General features: G+C 31.1%; 1 protein-coding gene across 2 annotated transcripts in view; it reads left to right on the top strand.

The window, feature by feature from the left end:
• The first annotated feature begins 1,714 nt into the window (after positions 1 to 1,714).
• Positions 1,715 to 20,958, top strand: part of LOC126890014 (C-type lectin 37Db-like) — a 184,530-nt gene continuing 165,286 nt past the window's right edge. Inside the window, exon 1 of one of the 2 annotated variants that reach the window (XM_050658815.1) lies at positions 1,715 to 1,863. In XM_050658815.1, coding sequence (XP_050514772.1) covers positions 1,845 to 1,863 — 19 coding nt within the window. In that variant the 5' untranslated portion in view covers positions 1,715 to 1,844. Of the gene's footprint in view, positions 1,864 to 20,351; positions 20,613 to 20,958 lie in introns of those variants that run through there. The other variant, XM_050658814.1, reaches the window with a different exon arrangement.

Genomic DNA, 20,958 nt, shown 5'->3' on the forward strand with positions numbered 1-20,958 from the left:
CGTATATGCGGTACGCGTTCGTGGCGGGTTCGTTAGATTAGTACGCGTTAGTACGTGTTTTCAAGTGGCACACAAACGGTGCGCACACGATCCAACTTCTGTCACAGAACGCACGGCGTACACACGGCGCGAAGTGCACGGCGCGTATATCTATACATACCTTTAGATAAACGATTTTAATGCACCTATACGCTCTGAGCTTCGCTGGTGTCGCTCCTAGCGGTTACTAATTCAACTTTTACCGGTAATTTTTAAATTTATTATTTAATTGTTATCGCTTAATATTTACAACACAAAAAAGTAATTAAATTGTAATCGATTTTTTAAAGATTTTTCTAATCATTTTGACGTTCTATTGATAAAATATCAATTTCTTACTTCGGATACTTTGACAATAATCGTGTAGATGGCGCTAAGATTATAATAGATTATTTATAATTAGATATTACGGAACATTAAAAAAACTTAAATTCAGTATTTAAAACGTAAGTATATTTAAGGTAAAAATATATACCACAGCTTTGACCAACTAATATTGTTTATAATTAATGTTTTTAATTTTAATTTTAAATTAATCACTTTGACATATATGTCAAATTTCCAGTAAACGTTTACAAACTTGTCACTACTGGCGTTCGCGAATTTGTAAATATCCCCTCTACGTACGAGCTCACAGCGTATACTCGCAGAGGGGCTTTTAAAAATATTTTTCTATATTTGATACAAGGATATTGACCATTGGAACTTCTGTCCTTACAGTTTCTGCTACTCTATTTAAAGCGGGTGCTAAACAAGTAACGTGTATCAAATTTGCAAAAAATATTCTTAAATATTGTTTGATCATATATGGTGCAACAATAACAAATTTTTTTCTCTTGGTATCGGTTGAGGTGAAAGAAGTTTCTAAGAGATTCATTTACACATCTAGAAATATTTGCTCCTACTAAATAGTACACTCCTGTTTAAACTTCCTATAACCAAATTTGTAATATACCATACCGTCATTTAACATCAGTCGTCTCGTCCACAGATATCCATATTGGATTATTCCCAATTGCAGTTTTAATCGCTTCAACAGTAAATTATTGCATGCTGGAATCAACAAATTTTTTTATATAGTCGTAGCAGAAGGAACTTATCCATCATTATTGCAGTACTTTTGTTAAAAATTGTTCGAATAATGGATTATCCAATTTTGCAATTGGAATATTGCAACCAATCTTACAATTGCATTACTGTCCATTGGGGTCTATTGTCATATTATGCTAATACCAATAGGGGTAATTATTTCCGAGAAATACCTATCTCGCTAAACTGCATTTCTTGTTTCCTCAGATGTTTGTCCATATTGTGATATATGAAAATATGCACTTTTAATAAATGCATATGCACTTATACAATTTATCCAAAATATACAAATATGCAATTAATATGCATTTTGCATATTTCCTGAGCTCTATTTATAATTATTCTAATATGAACAGTCTTGTGTAAAGGCCGTTGTAATGTTCGGCCATAAAATCTTTACTTTTATTATGATCTCATCTGTAATTATTATTGAAAACATAATTAAAATTATTTATTTGTTTTGAACGCTGTTGTTGAAATGATTTACTTTTTGATTATCAGTGCAAAAAGTTATTAAATGAAAATTGGCAACTTTAATTTTATGGATCATTATTGTGATTTGTCATACAAGGATATATGAACGTGTCATTATTGTGAGTTGTTTAAAGTCATAAAATACATTGACTATTATAGCATATAGCATAGCGTAATTCAACAATAAATCGGTAAAACATACGTACAGCAACATAAAACAGCGAAAGCAATAGCCCTGGCTAATGATAGTCGTAACTAGAGGTATGTATGTAGTCATAGTCATTTTATTATAACAACTAGAGACAGCGCCGGATTAACCATTAGGGGGACTAGGCGGCCGTCTAGGGTCCGGGCAATTGATGGGGCCCGCATCACGCTCAAATGCATTAATTAATATTGAATTATTTAAGCAGTAATTAAAAAAAATGTAAAATGTTGAATAAATCACATAGGGCTAACTGAGACAAAAAAAAAAGAGAATGGCTAATTTATGATTTCCAATCAAACTCAGTTTTTTGCTTTGTCTTCTGTCAAATATCAGGAAAATACAGCCGACTTCAAAGCAAATTAAACAGTTATCTTCAAATGAATTTTTATATTCCATGTTCTAATCATTCCCTCAATTTGGTAATCAATTTTGTAAGCAAATTTTGCTTAGAAGCTGGTAATTATTTTGGCATGGTACTTTTTTTCAATTTCTACCCGCCGATGGGTCCATTCACTCATGGTACAATATTGCAAAACCTCCGGATTTTAAAGAACCTTTAACCTCAGTAGAAGCAGAATTGTAGCTAATGAAAAGTAGGTTCTTGTATAAAGTGCTTATTTATAAAAGCGATGTAATAGAAAGGGGTTAAACAAGTCACTAATCACGAGTGTATGCAATTTTTTTTTATTTAGGTTAATGGCTCGACAACTAAGGGCCATTGGCATAGTACAGTAGATTTTTATAATTAGATACCTAGTGTAATGTGTAGTGTGTGTGTTGAGTAAATGTCTTGTTACTTAGCAAAGTCGACGTCATTGTCTTTGCAAAGAGACGCTAATTGTATCCGAACGCCTGCGATCCCTCAGGTGAGTACCGATCCCACAAGGATAGAATCTATTTTCATTTATTAATTTTTAACAAATGAAAAATTCTCTACCCAGGGTATGCAAATTTTGAACAGTCATATCTTAATTTTTATCTTCCAAAAAAAGCAAAAATCTGAAATATTCAGAAAAGCAAAACCTACATTTCTTTACTCTTTAAGATTTTTGGTATCACTAATAATTTTTAAATTATTTTGAAAAAAAAGACTTTTTTTCAAAATTTCTAAAAATTTTTTTTACTTTAAATCCCAATGTTTTGAAATATATGCACTGTGAACCGGTGAAATTTACAGATCATATAAATAATACGTAAGTAAAAACTAGGGGGGATTTTTAAAAAATGTTTGCCAAAAAAGGTATCAATATTATATTGAGCTTATCTTGCTTAATTTTGACACCAGAAACTTGTTAAAAAAAAAAAACAAAAATAAAGCCTGTGTAACCGCAGTCAGTGTTGTTGCCATCTCCGACCCGGAGTTGCTGTATAGATATATAGTTGTCGAAGTTTTGATTTCGAGAATATGTGTTGTTATACCGGATTGAGGCATAATAGGGGCTACGAGTCTTTATAGATATTTATATATTGATTCAGTATAGCGTGATTGCTTCCTGTATTTTAATAATATTGTTATTGCGTTTTTGATAATAGTAAACACAATTAGTTTTTTTACAGACCAACAAGGGGGCTCTCTTCGGGGGCGGAGCGAAGACAGAATATTATTTTATTTTAATACATATTTTAATTTTACTCTGTATATAAATATCCATAACATATTTATTTATTTTGAACCTGTGTTTTACTGAGTCTGTTGTCAAAAAAAAGATTTACCCGTTACAAGGGACATCTTTAACCTAGGGATGAGCCACAATAGATGTCTTAGTGAAAGCAGAGCCGGATTTAAGGCAGTGGGGGCCCCTGGGTAGAATTGGTGTGGGGCCCTACCTCCTTACCATTAAAAAAATTGTTGTTATAACTATGGTATACAGTCAACTACAGGGTTTTCCCTTTTAGAAATTCACAAAAAATGTTGATCTACTTTTATAAATATATTTTTAAATAATAAAAAATACAAGAGCTGTATCTTGTTACAGTAAAATATTTAAAAATAAACATAGTAAGATGTATGGTTAAAGTCCGGGTACTTTTCGAGATTTTTTAATTGAAAATTCCTTGATTATGTCGGACATGTCTAGTTTATTTAAGACATCGTGTTCAATTCTCATTATAGAGAGATGATTCAAACGCTCTTGATAAAAGAATATAAATTCTTTAAGGGATCTAAGTGTCGCCACTCCTGGATTTAAGTCAATATTTGGATTTTGGAGAATACGACTTTTGCTGTTTACTCTCTTAGATTTCATTCCAAAATATTGCAAATATTCGTGTTTCCAGTAAACACATTCGATTTTGCAAACCATGTGCATCGCTACGAGTTCTAAATTGTTGCTAATCGTCTTTTGAAATTTTGGACGATGCTCCTTTAATCGGATTATAACTTTTAACTAGCACTTTTGCAGCATCACTTCTAGATGACCATCTAGTAGTATTAACTCTTTTATTAACAATAATATTTCTGCAACTGTCGGCGTTGCTCTCGAGACGCCAACTTTTAAACATTCGATTAACAAGTTGTATCTATGTATATGTAGAGGAAGTGAAAAATACATTCATAGTTCATACAATTCTTCTAAGAAATTAAAGAATGCTATGGCAGCAGGACAACACTCAGGGCAGCAGGACAATTTAGAGAGTGGGCGGCACACGGAATCCACAACGCCAAGATATTATATTCTCTAATTTTAGCCTGAACACCATTGTTGTATTTTCCACTCATAACTGAAGCGTTGTTGTAGGACTGTCCCCTGAAGTTTTTCAAATCAATATCATGTTCTTGCAAGAATGTCGTTAGATAATTAAATATATCTTCTGCTTTATGACCGTGATTTGCAAATATATGAGAAATCTTTTAAGAGGAGTGAAACCTTTCATGTAAGCAAATATCACAAGTAATTGGTTGACAAAAATTATTCTATGTGAATAATATGCTGAATTTCTTACGTGTTGCGCTTTGTAGGGGGCCCCCGGAATATGGGGGCAGCTGCCCAGCCTGCCACCCCTTAAATCCGGCCCGGAGTGGAAGTGAGGTTAAGTGTCCGCTTAAATTAAACCAAAAATACCTAATCGCAAAATACAGGGTGTCTAGAAACTCTACCAACAAACGAAGATAGGAGATTCCTCAGATAATTTTAAGACAATTTAACCCAATTCACCTAGTCCGAAAATGCTTCCTAAAGGAGCTAGAGCTTTTTGAAGATGGCGTCTGGTAATTAGTTTTTCTTAAATATCTCCAGAACGCTTATATTTAGAAAAACAAAAATTGGTACCCACCCATATTTATCTTATAAAGATAAATCGATTCCATCCATTGCAAATGTCTAGTACCGGTCATAGGCGTTCGTTTTGGGTGGGGCAACAGTTATATTATCACATAACTTTTTTGTTTTTAATTTTTAAGCATTTTTGAGTCTGGATTAGTAAAATATAAAGTATTATAGTACTAAAAGGTACTCTTACTTTAAGTCACTAGTTACACCGTTTTCTAAAAAAATCGATTTGAAAATTTTTCGTTTTTTGAATATCAAAAGAAATTAAAAAAAAATATTTAGAAAAACGAAAACTAGTACGTTTATTCATATTCCAGAAATGAATCGATTTCATTAATTGCAAATTTCTAGTACCGGTCATTTGCGTCCGTTTTGGGTAGGTCAACGGTTATCTTATCGTATAACTTTTTTGTCTTTAATTTTTAAGACTTTTTGAGACTAGATTATTAAATTATGATGTATTCTAGTATTAAAAGTTACTCTTGCTTTAAGTTGGTAAAATACACTGTTTTTTTTTTGAAAATTTTTTTCAATTTTTTTTTCAAATTCAGGGAACAAAACATTTTCAAATCGATTTTTCTATAAAAAGGTGTGTCCTACCGACTTAAAGTAAGAGTACCTTTTAGTACTAGAATACCTCACAATTTAATAATCCAGTATCAAAAACGCCTAAAAGATAAAGACAAAATAGTTATGCGATAAAATAACCGTTGCCCCACCCAAAAAGAACGCCTATGACTGGTATTAGAAATTCACAATGAATGAAATCGATTTATCTCTGGAAGATAAATATGTGTACCAATTTTCGTTTTTCTAACTAGAAGCGTTCTGGAGGTATTTAAGAAAAACTAATTACAAGACGCCATATTCAAAGAGCTCTAGCTCCCTTAGGAGACTAGGTGAATTTAGTTAAATTATCTTAAAATTATCCGAGGAATCTCCTCTTTTCGTTTGTTGGTAGAGTTAATGGACTATCTCTCACTAATGGTAATGGTATATCTCTCACTAGTTAGATCCATGGCTACATCTAAACGTCATATAAATTTTAATTCCTCATGCCCTATTGTCTTTCAAAAAATGAGGTCTCCATAATAAAGGTTTCCTGTAATTATTTTCAAATGTGATAAAAAAAATAAAAAATATTCTTTTGTGCCTTTTTACCGGGGTGTGTAGAAGGGTTTCTGTTATGACTAAGCATTGAAAGCAAACTTTATCACATTAAGAAATGGGGATGACTTAAAAAAAGATGAAGTATTTGGAAGATACCTAATATTGAAAACACACTTTACCTTTTATAAGAACGAAAAAAAAATAAGAGTAATGATCCTGACTAGAGATGACGAGCCTGACTAACCACTAAGCATATTTTTATTTCCGGTGATAAAATTTTTAGATTTTCGAGAGAAACAAAATTTTTGTTGAAAATGAGGTAATTATTTCAATCCATAAAATGTCGGTATAAATAGCACATCCATAGGCCGAATTCAGACCAAGACTATAATTTATTGCTAATTTATTACAAAAAGAAAAATATTAATACTGTAGCCGTTTCCGAGAGATATTGGGATAATGGATACCGATACAATATATACCTTACCAATATTAATGTCGATACGATACTCATTATCTGCAATCAATACAATACTCCTGTATTGTCGATGGGCTTGTCTCGATATTATTGAAAATATAGATATCGAGAAAAAATAAAACGATACAGTTGTTTGATTTGATTATATTTTGTGGAATAGGTATTTAGATCATAATTATTTACATAAAAGTATAAGTGATCTGCAACCCAAGATGTTATATTATACAGGGTGCGCCAAACCTCTGGTTTTCTTTGATTACGGCTAAACTATGTGATATACAAAAAAATGTTTTTAACAAAACTAATGTATATCAAAACCGTCTATAATTTAAAATTATTTTCGATTATACAGGGTGAGTCAGAACGACGGTATCAACCAAAGTTGTATTTTTTTAAATGGAACACCCTATACATTATATCATTTTTGAATATAGTTTTTAAAAATATGAAAAATTTGTAAAAGGTCTTATAGGCCTAAAGTTAATAATTTTCGAAATATTTACATTTTTATTGAGAAAAATGGTAATATTTATAGGGCTGTGGATTATGTTTCCAAGGTAACAAAAATTTAAGCAGTAGGTCAAAGTTTTTATAATATAGTGTCATTTTTAAATAATTTAATATCTTTTACTCATAGCCATAAAATATACAGTGTGGTCACTATTTGCAAATTCAAAATTTTCTCATTTTTTTTAAATGGAACACCCTGTATATTATTATTGCATTTTGTAGTAAATATTACAACCTTTCTTTTGGTATAAGGTTGTATGTACATACGTGTTTGGTTTTGTAAATATTTAAAAAAGAACTATAGATTTTACGTTTCGCGGATATTTTATATCCGCGATCATCAAAGATGAAAATAAAAACGTAATTAAAGATTAAAATAAAACGTATGCAAGTGCAACTTAATTGAATTTAATAACTTTAAAATTATGTTACAAACCATTTTTTTACATACTAATAAGTATTTAATATGGATAAATTAATTATTAAATTAAACAACCAATTTTAAAATCTACCCTAGAAATTTTTCTACCCTAGTAACTTTATTGTACCTAATTTTGTTAGTTAAATTGTATTTACGAGTAAGATCAGTTAATAACTTTTTAATTTACCTACATCTTGTGAACGTATAAAGTATGCTTTGAAACAAATGAACGTTATAGAAGAAAGTATATTACGAAGTAAATAGTATCTGTGTACTCGTGTCACAAAAGCTGCTAATAATTTCGAATGGTTTCGCCCAAAACAAATATCATATCCATCAATTGTTCGGTTGAAAAATTAAAATTTAAAATATAAAAAATTGTTACAAAAATTTCAACTAGAAAAGTATTAACAGTTTTTGTGACACCAGTTAATACTATGTATATTAATAAATAATTTGCCTAATACATTTAACATTCATTTGTTTCAAAGCATACTTTATAATTATGTTCTTAAGATGTAAGTAAATTTAAAAGGTAAATTAAAATTTTAACTGATCTTACTCGTAAATACAATATACCTAACAATTAATTTGGTACAGGAAAGTTGCTGTGGTAGAAAAATTACTAGGGTAAATATCAAATTTGGTTGTTTATTTAATTTAGTAACTAATTTATGCATTCATTAGTACGGTAAAGTATTTTTTGTAAAATAATTTTAAATTATTAAACTCAATTGAATTGTACTAGTATACGATTTATTTTAATCTTTAATTACGTTTTTATTTTCATATTTGTTATTTTGATGTCTGTTTCTAAAACCAGATTATAATTATTTTTTTTGCAAAAAAATTTTTTAATAAAAAATCCGCAAAAACGTAAAATCTATAGTTTTTTTTTAATATCTACAAAACGAAACAAGCTAGGTACATACAACCTTATACCAAAAGAAAGGTTGTAATATTTACTACAAAAGTCAATACTAATATTCAGGGTGTCCCATTAAAAAAAATGAGAAAATTTTGTATTTGCAAATAGTGATCACACTGTATATTTTATGGCTATATGTCAAATATGTTAATTTATTTAAAAATAACAGTATACTAAAAAAACTGTGACATGTCATTTAAATATTTATTACCTTGAAAGCCTAATTCACAGCCCTTTGAATATTACCATTTTTCTCAATAAAAGTGTAAACATTTCGAAAATTGTTAACTTTACGCCTATAATACCTTATATAAATTTTTAATATTTTTAAAAAATATATTCAAAAATGATTTAATATATAGGGTGTTCCATTAAAAAAAACAAAACTTTGGTTTGTAACGTCGTTCTGACTCACACTGTATAATCGAAAATAATTTTAAATTATAGACGGCTTCGACATACATATACATTAATTTTGTTTAAAACATTTTTTTGTATATCCCATAATTTAGCCGTAATCAAAGAAAACCAGAGGTTTGGCGCACCCTGTATTACACTCGAGAGCCTGAACTTGAAACTCTTGAGTGTGAGTAAATGACTGTAATGATTACACTGTTTATATCATGTGTCATTTGTTGCAATATTATGGAAGTGAGTGATGATGACGCAAAAATAATTATCAACAAATACTGAATTGCGATTTATTCCGAATCTCCAGGGATTTCCCTATCTTTTCAAAAGTAGTTTTTAACCTTTAAACCCTACCCATATTTAAAATTACACTACCCTGGGGTATACTTGTACCCATTATGAAATAAGTTAAAAAGTAATGTTTGAATGAATTTATTAAAAACACTTTTTTAACACAAATAGAACTAGCGAATTTTAATAAATCTGTGTACATTATTGTTTCTCAGAAAATCCTAAACAAACTTTAATTTGATGTTCTGCACAGATGAATTTTTTGCACACATTGTACCTCGTTCAGTTCTTATGGTCTCGGGATCGCACTCACAAACTGCATCTGGCTGAATTTACATGAGTTTCTTCTTGAATTGGATTAGGTCCACTTTCCTTCAAAATACCCTTTATACCTTCCGGAAAATATACTATTAAAGTTGGCCAAGCCAATACTACTGTACCCCAACACGTCTATGTAGCATAGCGTATCGGGAGCAACTGAACGAAACATACACTGTGCGACTATGCCGAGTCATAATAAAATTAATTTTGCTTGGGGTACTCCAGTACCCCGGGTAGGGTTTAAAGGTTAAACAATACAGAGTCGATTTTCAAAGAAGCATTCAGCCATATTCAATTTTTATAAGAATCTATAAGAAGTTATAAGAAATATTCGTAATATTTTTAGAATGTCCATTTGCCAAGTATGCAAAAGTGGGCATGCTTGGCAAAAGATTGGCAAAATATTATTATATTTAATAAACCTTTTTATGTCGATATTTTATCGAGTATTGTATCGATATCGTATCGTGAAACTTTAATCGCCATAGCTATATCTCGACAGTGAAAAGAGCTGCAGAGCTCATCTTGGCAGCATATTTTATTGCTAATCAACTGTAGTTAATTGGTATATTGTCCAATCCCTATCATAGCCTAGCGCAAAAGATACCCACGAGAAAATAGAGATATTGAAGAAAAACGTGGAAACCGGAAAAGTGAGTCGCTAGGAATTAATTGTTAATCTATTGCTGAAGTTTTACGCTAAGAAAGAATTTATTGCTGCAACCGTTTCTGACAAAAAATGGTTATGCTAAAGCAAGCATAGTCATCTCGACAATGAAAAGAGCTACAGGACCTATCTTGGCGGCATATTTTATTGCTAATTATTTGCGGTTGATTGGTACATCGACTCCCAATGACTAAAAACTACCCTATCATAGCCTAGCGCAAAAGACATACGGGAAAATCAAGGTATCGGAGAAAAACCTTGAAACCAGAAAAGTGAGTAGCTAGGAAATAATTGTTAATTTATTGCTGAAGTTGTACACCAAAAAACAATTTATTGATGCAACCGGTTATGCTAACTTTACGGTGAAGATAGCATAGTCGTAGCTGTATCACGGCAATGAAGAAGGATGAAAGGCCCATGATGGTGGCGTATTTTATTCCTTAACAATTTTTGTTAATTGATACATCGACCAATTCCCAAGAACTACTCCATTATCCCCTAGCTTAAAATTTGCCCCCGGAAAGATATAAGTATCGGCAAAAAACGGTGAAACGAGAAAAGTAAATTGCAAGGAATTAAAGTTTTACGATAAGAAAAAAATATTGCTGCAACCGTTTCTGAGAAACAATGGTTATGTTAACTTTACGGTAACGCTAGTATAGTCATAGCTATACGCTGTGAGCTCGTACGTAGAGGGGATATTTATAAATTCGCGAGCGCCAGTAGTGACAAGTCTGTAAACGTTTACTGGAAATTTGACATAAATGTCAAAGTGATTAATTTAAAATTAAAATTAAAAACATTAATTATAAAAAATATTAGTTGGTCAAAGCTGTGGTATATATTTTTACCTTAAATATACTTACGTTTTAAATACTGAATTTACGTTTTTTTAATGTTCCGTAATATGTAATTATAAATTAATCTATTAATCTTAGCGCCATCTACACGATAATTGTGAAAGTATCCGAAGTAAGAAATTAATATTTCATCAATAGAACGTCAAAATGATTAGCAAAATCTTAAAAAAATCTATTACAATTTAATTACTTTTTAGCGTTGTAAATATTAAGCGATAACAATTAAATAATAAATTTAAAAATTACCGGTAAAAGTTGAATTAGTAATTCGCTAGGAGCGACACCAGCGAAGCTCAGAGCGTATATCTTGGCAATGAAAAGGGTTACTGAGCCTATCTTGGTATATTTTATTGTTAATTGATTGCTGTTTATTTTTTCATTGACCAATCCCCAAAAATTACCCCATCATAGTCTAGCGCAAAAGACACCCATGGGTAGGGTTACCATAATTTATTAAGGCCAAATCCGGACAGGGGTAGTCCAAGGAAAAAAAACATATCCTTGCCCTTGCCTTTTGACACCCCCAAAGTTAGTATTGGTATTATCAGCACAAAGGCAAACTACTTTTGAATCAATAGAGTACTTTTTAATACATTTTAAAACATGTTCTACTAAAAGATCAGATGTTTCACCCGGAAGTTCATCAAAAAATAAAAGTTTTACGTTGACACCTTCATTTTGCTTAAAATAACGAACACATACCGGAGTCAGTTTGATTTCGTTTCTGTTTGAACTATCAATTATTGTAACCGTAATAAAATTTGCATCTTTGAGACCTTCGAGTAATTTGTTAAATATGTTTTTTTAAATATTTTTTAGTAAAGAAAAAAATCCGGACATTTCTCATATCCGGACGCCAATCCGGACATGTCTTTCAAATCCGGACTGTCCGGACGAAATCCGGACGTATGGTAACCCTACCCATGGGTATATCGAGATATCGGAGGAAAACGTTGAAACCAGAAAAATGAGTCGCTATATCTCGGCAATAAAGCGGGCTACAGACCCATCTCATAGGCAGATTTTATTGCTAATTAATTGTCGATAATTCGTACATCGACCAATCCCCAAAAGCTACTCCATCATCTCCTACAGGCCTGCCGAGAGGGGGTACAGCCGGTACATTTTACCGGGGCCAAGCGATATAAGGGGCCCGGCGCCGGCGTCGAGCAGACCAATTATGTAATTTTTCCCGTATTTTTTTGCTCTTCACGTTATGTGCATACTTAATGCTTTTTAAACGCTTTTATTTAGTTCAATAGATTGCGTCAAATCTTTGGATGTTAATTTGACTTCCTTTTCTTCCATGCAAATGAATGAAAATTTGCAGACATATGCATTCGCGGTGACAATACACGAATAGACAACAAAAATTTTTGTTTATGTTTATTAATTGTTTAAATAAAAAAAAACGATTTTAATGGAAAAAGGCCTAAATTCTCTTGTTTTTTACAATGTAGAAACTTGAAACTTTTACGGATGGTAGCTAATGATATAACCTATACATAATTTCACTTTTTACGTTAATTGTTTACGTTATACGTCATAAATAAACAATAAAGTTTTAAATTTTGAACACTCATATATTTGTTTATACAGTACGATGCAAGTGAAAGGAATAAATTCGTTATTTCGTAAAAAGGCGACTTAAACCCTGGAATGCTACCTGGGGTACACTTGTACCCCAACCTTGTTTGTAAGTTACACCAATTTGCAGTAGTGGGTGTAGAAAATATGAAAATAAACTTGTGAATAATAATATAATAAAATATGTTTGTATACAAAATAAATTCTTAGCATGTTATCTTAAGATTGTTAAATGCTTTTATTTAGTTCAATAGATTGCGTCAAATCTTTGGATGTTAATTTGACTACCTTTTCTTCCATGCAAATGAATTAAAATTTGCAGACATATGCACTCGCGGGAACAATACACGAATAGACAACAAAAAATTTTTGTTTATGTTTATTAATTGTTTAAATAAAAAAAACGATTTTAATGGAAAAAGGCCTAAATTCACTTGTATTTTACAATGCAGAAACTTGAAACTTTTACGGATTGTAGCTAATGAGATCACCTATACATAATTTCAATTTTTACGTTAATTGTTTACGTTATGCGTCATAAATAAACAATAAAGTTTTAAATTTTGAACACTCATACAGTAGGAAAAATGAAAGAATACCCATGAACGAACATATAAAACACGCTGTATTTTCCTGTCGCCGTGTCACACAAAAAATTGTCCAGCGCAAGTACATGTAAGAATTATTATTACATGTACTTGCGTTGGACAATTTTCTTTGTGACACGGTGACAGGAAAATACAGCGTGTTTTATATGTTCGTTCATGGGTATTCTTTCATTTTTCCGACTGTATATTTGTTTATACAGTACGATGCAAATGAAAGGAATAAATTCGTTTTTTCGTAAAAAGGCGACTTTAAGGAAAAATCCCGAAAGAGGTCGATTTTTATTTTTAAATTACGATATTTTGGCATATATGTCACACTAGTGACGTCATCCATCTGGGCGCGATGACGTAATCGATGATTTTTTTAAATGAGAATAGGGGATATGGGATAGCTCATTTGAAAGGTCATTTCAATTCTTTATTCAGTAATATAAAAATTTATATAATTAGTTGTACAGGGTGACCAAAAATAATTTTTTAATTAAATTATTTGACAAAAAAGAAGAATGTATGTAATTTATTATTAAACACTTTTCTCTAGTTCAATCGTTTGTGTCAAATATTTAGACGTTAATTTGACTGCCTTTTCTTCAATGAAAATGAATGAAAATTTGCAGACATATGCATTCGCAGGAACAATACACGAATAGTCAATAAAAATTTTTTTATGTTTCAATAAAAAATTGTTTAAATAAAAAACACGATTTTAATGGAAAATGCTTAAATTCCCTTGATTTTTACAATGAAGAAACTTGAAAGTTTTAGAGACTGTAGCTAGTTATATGAACTATACATAATTTCGCTTTTTACGTTAATTGTTTACATTATGCTTCATAAATAAACAATAGAGATTAAATTTTTTTGCCGATTCCGACTAATTTTCATGTTTGTTAATCATGTTATGTTTTATAAATATATTTTAATAAACATGATATATTTTAATGTTTGAAAACTGTTAAGGCCGCGTCTCACCATCAAATAATTTGATCAAACAGTTTGAGCAAACTCGGGAAGTAAGTCAAAGTGACGTCACAATTGCAGTTTTTTTGAAATTCTAAAAATCTGTGCTCTCACTATCAGTCTAGTTTGATCAAATGTTTTGTATTGAGTTGTCTAACTTGTTTGTACTTTATTTAAAATTAAAATTTTTCATTATTATCCACAATGAACACTCAGGATGTGACGTCACTAACTGTCACTTTCAGTTTGCTCAAACCAGTTTGATCAAATTATTTGATGGTGGGACGCGGCCTTTAGACTAAAAAGTAAAAAATAAAAAAATATAAAAAAAATTTTTTTAGGAAACGCTTTTATTTAGTTACGAGTGACTAAAATTAAAAATATTATAAAAAAAATCAACTAAAAAGCAAAAAATAAAAAAAATTCAAACACATTCGTTAAAGAAAAGCGTGGGGCGCTTCATCGAATAAACGGTTTTCGCCCCACGCTTTTCTTTGACGAATGTGTTTGAATTTTTTTTTATTTTTTGCTTATTAGTTGATTTTTTTTATAATATTTTTAATTTTAGTCACTCGTAACTAAATAAAAGCGTTTCCTAAAAAAAATTTTTTTATATTTTTTTTATTATTGATTATTATTCTGCTATATTTAATATGACTTTTACTTCTATTTTGAAATATATTTTATTGTTTTATTCTAAAAATGGCGCAAGAAGCTCGCGAGATTTTTTGATGATTTGCCTGACCCTAATAGTAACGCGACTGATAATTTTGACCCCGACGAAATATTTCGCTGTGAAATATGTAATATTGTCATATATTGTATAATAAGCAATTTAAACAGAAGATTTAATGCGGCAAATAAAACTAATTCGCTATTTAACATTTTATGAACATTCTGAGATGAAGATGACGACAACATTAAGAAAACACAGTTACACAGTGAAGAGTTGATGGCTCAAATGTTTCATTTAAGACATATATTATACAAGGATAATATTGGTGAATCTCAACTTTCTCCGATAAATTCACTTAATAATATTAAACATCTCAAATTGAAAACATTATTTTTCTACGGCCGTGCTAAAAGAGCCATTTTCACGCACGCATTTCGTTTCCGAAAGTTGCACTTTCCCGCACGGCGTGCGTGAAAGTAAATTTTCCCGCACGTCGTGCGGGAAAGTAAAATACCTTGTAATATGGCATTATAATATATTATAATACATGCAATAAACTAATATTTACATATTATTTACTAATTTATTTCAAATATATCTTATTGTGTTCATGTTTTAATGAAATTAGCGTGACAATTCGATGAACTAAAATTATTTTGACATAATATTTAAAAGTCAGATCAGTAGACAATTACAATGGTTTTGAATCGTCGTCATGGAAACCAATATCGTCGTCATGGTAACGCATTATATTGAAAGTTTGGTTTTGACAACCTTTTCAAAGAATTAATTTGTGTATTTTCACTTCTAAATAAAAATTGATATAACTCAATTTTTTGGGGTTTTTTTCCAAACGTACGGCCCTAGAAAAAATATTGTTCCTAACTCATGCGGAAAGTGTCTTCCCCGCACTCGACTGCTTGCCCGAACTCCGGTATCGCGTCGTTCGGGCCAACGGCAGTCTCGTGCGTGAAAGTATCACTTTCCGCACTAGTTAGGAAAATAACTATTTTCTATGGATGCTATACAATATACAACTTCTCTCACTGCTTACATACATTCAAAATGAACAATTCCTCACGCAGTGAGAAAAGTCGGCCATTGCAGTGAGAAATATTTTTTCTCACGGGTTCTCCTACGGACTTCCATACTATGATCGCCGTTTCCATGGTAACATGCACAATACCAACACAATAATTAATGTTGTCAAACAAATGTGTCAAAGCAAAACTTACCAGGAATTACCTTTCAAAACTGTTCGAAAATAACTTAATTAGAATTTTAAAAAATAAGGTATATAAATTTTAAGAATATTAAATACCTACATGTATATGTATTTTATTTCAATTTATGCATATAATATACCTAATAATAATAGTCTCTCGTTTTATACCGCACGCGGCTTTTGGAGTGTAGCAGGGTAGTCTACTATATCTAGGGCCTACGGTATACAAGGAAGGTAACAAGGCCAGTGCTACGCTTCAACCGCCTATATAGTATATAATATATATAATATAGTATCTGTACCTCAGAGCTAAACTGTATTAACTCACAAAATTGAAATTTTACAGGAGAACAGTTTAAAAGAAATATAAAGAGTAAATTTGAAATACAATTTTTATTTCTTTTTCTTCAAATATGTGATGAACACTATTTGATAAGTATAAATGATACCATATATTACTGTATTTGTTATTTTTATAACTGTTTAATTTTTTGAAAAAACATGGAGTTAATACTGTTTGGCATGAACACAATTACCATGTTCAGGAGATAATATAATGGTAAGTTGACACACCTGATTAAATAATCTGGAGATAATACGATACATGAAACAAAATTTAGTCAAGAACAATTCTTTTTTAAATTAAATGAAATAAACAATATCTATAAAACAAAGGATCATGAGTGTTGTTCACTTACAATTATTTTGGAAAAATTTTATAAATCCTCATCTACTTTATCGGAGGAGGATAAGTTTTTATAAAAATTATGAAATTCCTTTGGATTATCGTGATTCGTGAATCACAGGCAGAGCCACAGGAAACTCACCACGCCTAGGATTTCTGTTAAGATCCACAGAGTTAAGCCGAACTAAAATTAGTTTTGAAAAAAGTAATCCCAAATTATCGCTACATACATACTTCCAAGTGGACAACGTCTGACATACGAAAGTCTGTATTCTGCTGAGTTTTTTCCTTATAATAAAAGGTAAACACTTAAAAAAGTTGTTGTTTTAAAGAGTCTTAAGATCCTTGAAGTCATTTAGTTTTACTTTTATTTATTTTCCACAGAATACTGACTACCAGTAGCATGCCGCGGTTTTACATCGTTCCATGGAGTTAATACTTTTATTTTGCTGGGTATTAAGTGTAAACGACTGTTTAGCTCGGAGCTACGGAGGGACTTAATACACTTTAACGTTGCCTATCTTCGGAACCACATTAAATAGGATTTTATATCGTATCGCATATGAAAGATGTGAAGTGTGTTACGCAGAAAGTGAAATAATACAATTTTTCAAAAAAATGGAGTTAATACAGTTTAGCTCTGAGGTACAGGTATAGTATATATAATATAGTATATAATATACCTAAAAGCACCTAAATTATTTAATTTTGAAGTTTGAACTCTTGACAAAACCGAATCCATAGAAAAAGTACAGTGTACAATACATGAGAAAATGACATAATTCTCCCTCGCTTTGCGGCACTCGCCTCGTACCTCTCGGGCTCGTGCCAACAAACATGTGAAATGTTTCTTATTATTTATTATTGATGATTGCTATAAAAATTAAAAACAATTTTTTTCACTTTTCGCTTTTTGCCGGGGGCCCACTCTTCACTCCTTACCGGGGCCCGCTCATCCCTCTCGGCGGTCCTCTAGATCAAAATTCACCCCCGGAAAAATCGAGATATCGGCCACAAACGGTATACCAAAACACCTACAAGATTTTTTTCAAAATGTGGTCGATTTTTCCCAGACTTACTATATAAAATGTTTAGTGTCTAACATTCTACAAGAAAACAATCTAAGATACATATTTGCATTTTCTTAATTTTTAAGAAGCTATATAAAATATAGGCCTCGATCCAGCGTACCAAAAAAAGTTGATTAATAGCAAGCTGAAAATTTTTTAATAGCTTAACGGTGTCTAGTCGGACAAACTTTGATGTATGGGAACACTGGAACAGGAGAAGTTTTAATTGTGGAACGTGTCCTGCTGACAAGTTTATGATTATGAAAACTAGCAGGTTGTTTTATTCAATAGCAAACTTTATATAATAATATATGAAAAAATAATTGTCCGACAAATATGTTGGGCATTTTTATAAGTCTGACAAGTGACAGGAACTATGGTTTGTGGTAAATAGAAGTCTGATTTTTGCATGAAAGTTTAATGAAAGGGTAACAAATCAATTGGAAGTTCTGTCCGACAAAATACGTAGGACGTTTTCGTAGTCTGACGTTCGAAACGTGTAACCTGTTCCACAATTAAAACTTCGCCCGTTCCAGTGTTCCCATACATCAAAGTGTGTCCGGCTAGACACCGTTAAGCCATTAACCAATTTTCGGATTGCCATTAATAAACTTTTTTTTTGGTACGCGGGATCCAGGTCTAATACTATTTATAGTCCACTCACTCACTGTAAAATATTGCAAACCTCCGAATTTTAAAGAACCGCTTGGATTGACATGAAATTTGACATGCAAATAGCTAACATGTCAAAGAAAAAAATTTTACCCTGGGGTGAATTTCACCTTTTCTCCAGGGTAAAAAATACATACGTTCAAAATAAGTCCGGAAATAGATAAACAGACTAATTCTAAGCAACTTTTGTTCTATTTTTCACTAAGTCAACATTTTCGAGGTTTTTTCGAGTGAATATGTTTATTTTTCTATAAAAATCACGTTTTTAAACGATTTTAACGGAAAATAACTCAAGAAGTAAGTATTTTATTGGAAAAATTATATTTAGCAAAAATATAGCTTATAAAAAAGTGAAAAAAATGGTGTATCTATAGAGTACACCCAGTGGAAGCAGAGGTGTATCTAATGAAAACTAAAATTTCAAATCGAATATTTCAACGTGGTATAACCAAAAAATTAAGCACCTTTTGGGTAAAATGCATTACAACTTTTTTAAAGTGATTAAAAAAAGCTTGATTTTTGTTTTTAAAAAAGTTTCTAGCATCAATGCTAAGCAAGTTACGCTCAAAATAAAATTGGTCCATTTTTTTTGGCAAAATAAAATCATGAAAATCACTCCCTAATTAGCATGCCAAATGAAATTAATCGTTACCGCTTCACAAGTTTACTGTACTTACTTATTGTTTATATGATCTGTAAGTTTCAGGTTTGAAAGTGCTTATTTTTGAAAGAACTGTAATTGAAAAGTCTTAAACGAGTCACTAATCACGAGTGTAGGAAATTTTGAACAGCCATATATTAACCAATTTTTGTCTTAATAAGATGTATATGTATAATATACAAAGATAAAAAATCCAAAATATTTAGAAAAGCAATACATACATTTATTTACTCTGTAACTGGTGAAGCCGTAACGATTAATTTAATTTGAGATGTTAATTAGGGGGTGAGTTTCGCGATTTTTTTACCAAAAAAAGGGACTAACTTTATTTTGAGCGTAACTTGCTTAGTTTTGATGCTAGAAACTTTTTTAAAAAACAAAAATAAAGCTTTTTTTAAACAATTTAAAAAAGTTATAATGAGTTTTCCCCAAAAATGCTTCATTTTTTGGTTATTTCACGTTGAAATATTTGATTTGAAATTTGAGGAATAAGAACCTACTTTTCATTAGCTACACCTTTGCTTGAGATATTTGAGATATTTGCGAAAAACCGTTTAAAAACTTGTTTTTTTTTGTTGAAAAAAAAAAACTCACAAGTAATTCGAAAGGTAGTACTGACTTAGTGGAAAACTCTATGGAACAAAAGTTTCTTAGAATTAGTCTGTTTATCTACTTGTACGCATGTTTCTTGGCCTCCGAAAAGGGGTGAAACCTCCAAAAGCACATATCGGCACAATACAGCTTTTATTTGACATGTTAGCTATGTGTATGCCAAATTTCATGTCAATCCAACAGGTTCCTTAAAATTCTCAGCAAAAACCGTGAGTAAATGGACTATTATATTACAGTAAGGGTATTGTATCGATTTAACATTAAGCGTTAATATAGCATATTATGATAGAAATACAAAAAATGTTCAAAATTTTTTTCTTTGTTTATAATTATTATTATATAGGTATGGGAATTTAGTGAAATGTATTGTTATCCTCAAACAATAGTTCCCACCTTCAGTTTATGGTTTTATTCGCGAATTTCTTGTATCCGTCTCTTTCCATTTCTTCGCCTACTTACTTTGGGATGTATCTTGCCGACGTCTTCCACTATCATCATCATTATTCGAGAAACCACTTTCTCTTTCAATCGGGAACACAAGGTCGTTCAATTCAGCAAGAACATCAGGCAGCGACCGACTTTAGTATTACGCGAGGAAGTCACGGATAACGAAAATCTTCGTGTACTAGTGAACCAATAACCTTAAATGGTGGAAAACTGTGCGTTTTATTAACTGTTTTAAAATGTTAAGCGGTGTTTTCATTTATGCGACGTTACTCTTAGGATCCATCACCGCAACAGGTCCATCTCTAAGAAGTCCTGCATCTTCGAATATTTTAGGTTATTATTTTTATTAATATTTTATTTTTTATGTTATATTTTAAACTATAACACCAAAGTTATATATTAGGAAAGGAAAAGGGCAGTAGTTTTTATATTTGAAAACTTACAAGACACGGATGTGACTGACGATGGTCTTTAGTATTTTTCATTATCTGACCGCAATTTCATCAAAGTTGTCATGGATTTGCTATTAAAAATCATTTCTACAAAGCTTATAAAATTTAATATTGTTCTGAAGCTATTGTCTTGTGGCATCTTAATGCCATTTACTATTTTTGTTGGGAATATACCACAATTTTTCTTTAAAAATAAGTTTATTTGACGTTTTGATTTCCACTTCGAA

This window comes from Diabrotica virgifera, chromosome 8 (assembly GCF_917563875.1).
Source record: "Diabrotica virgifera virgifera chromosome 8, PGI_DIABVI_V3a".
NCBI lineage: Eukaryota > Metazoa > Arthropoda > Insecta > Coleoptera > Chrysomelidae > Diabrotica > Diabrotica virgifera.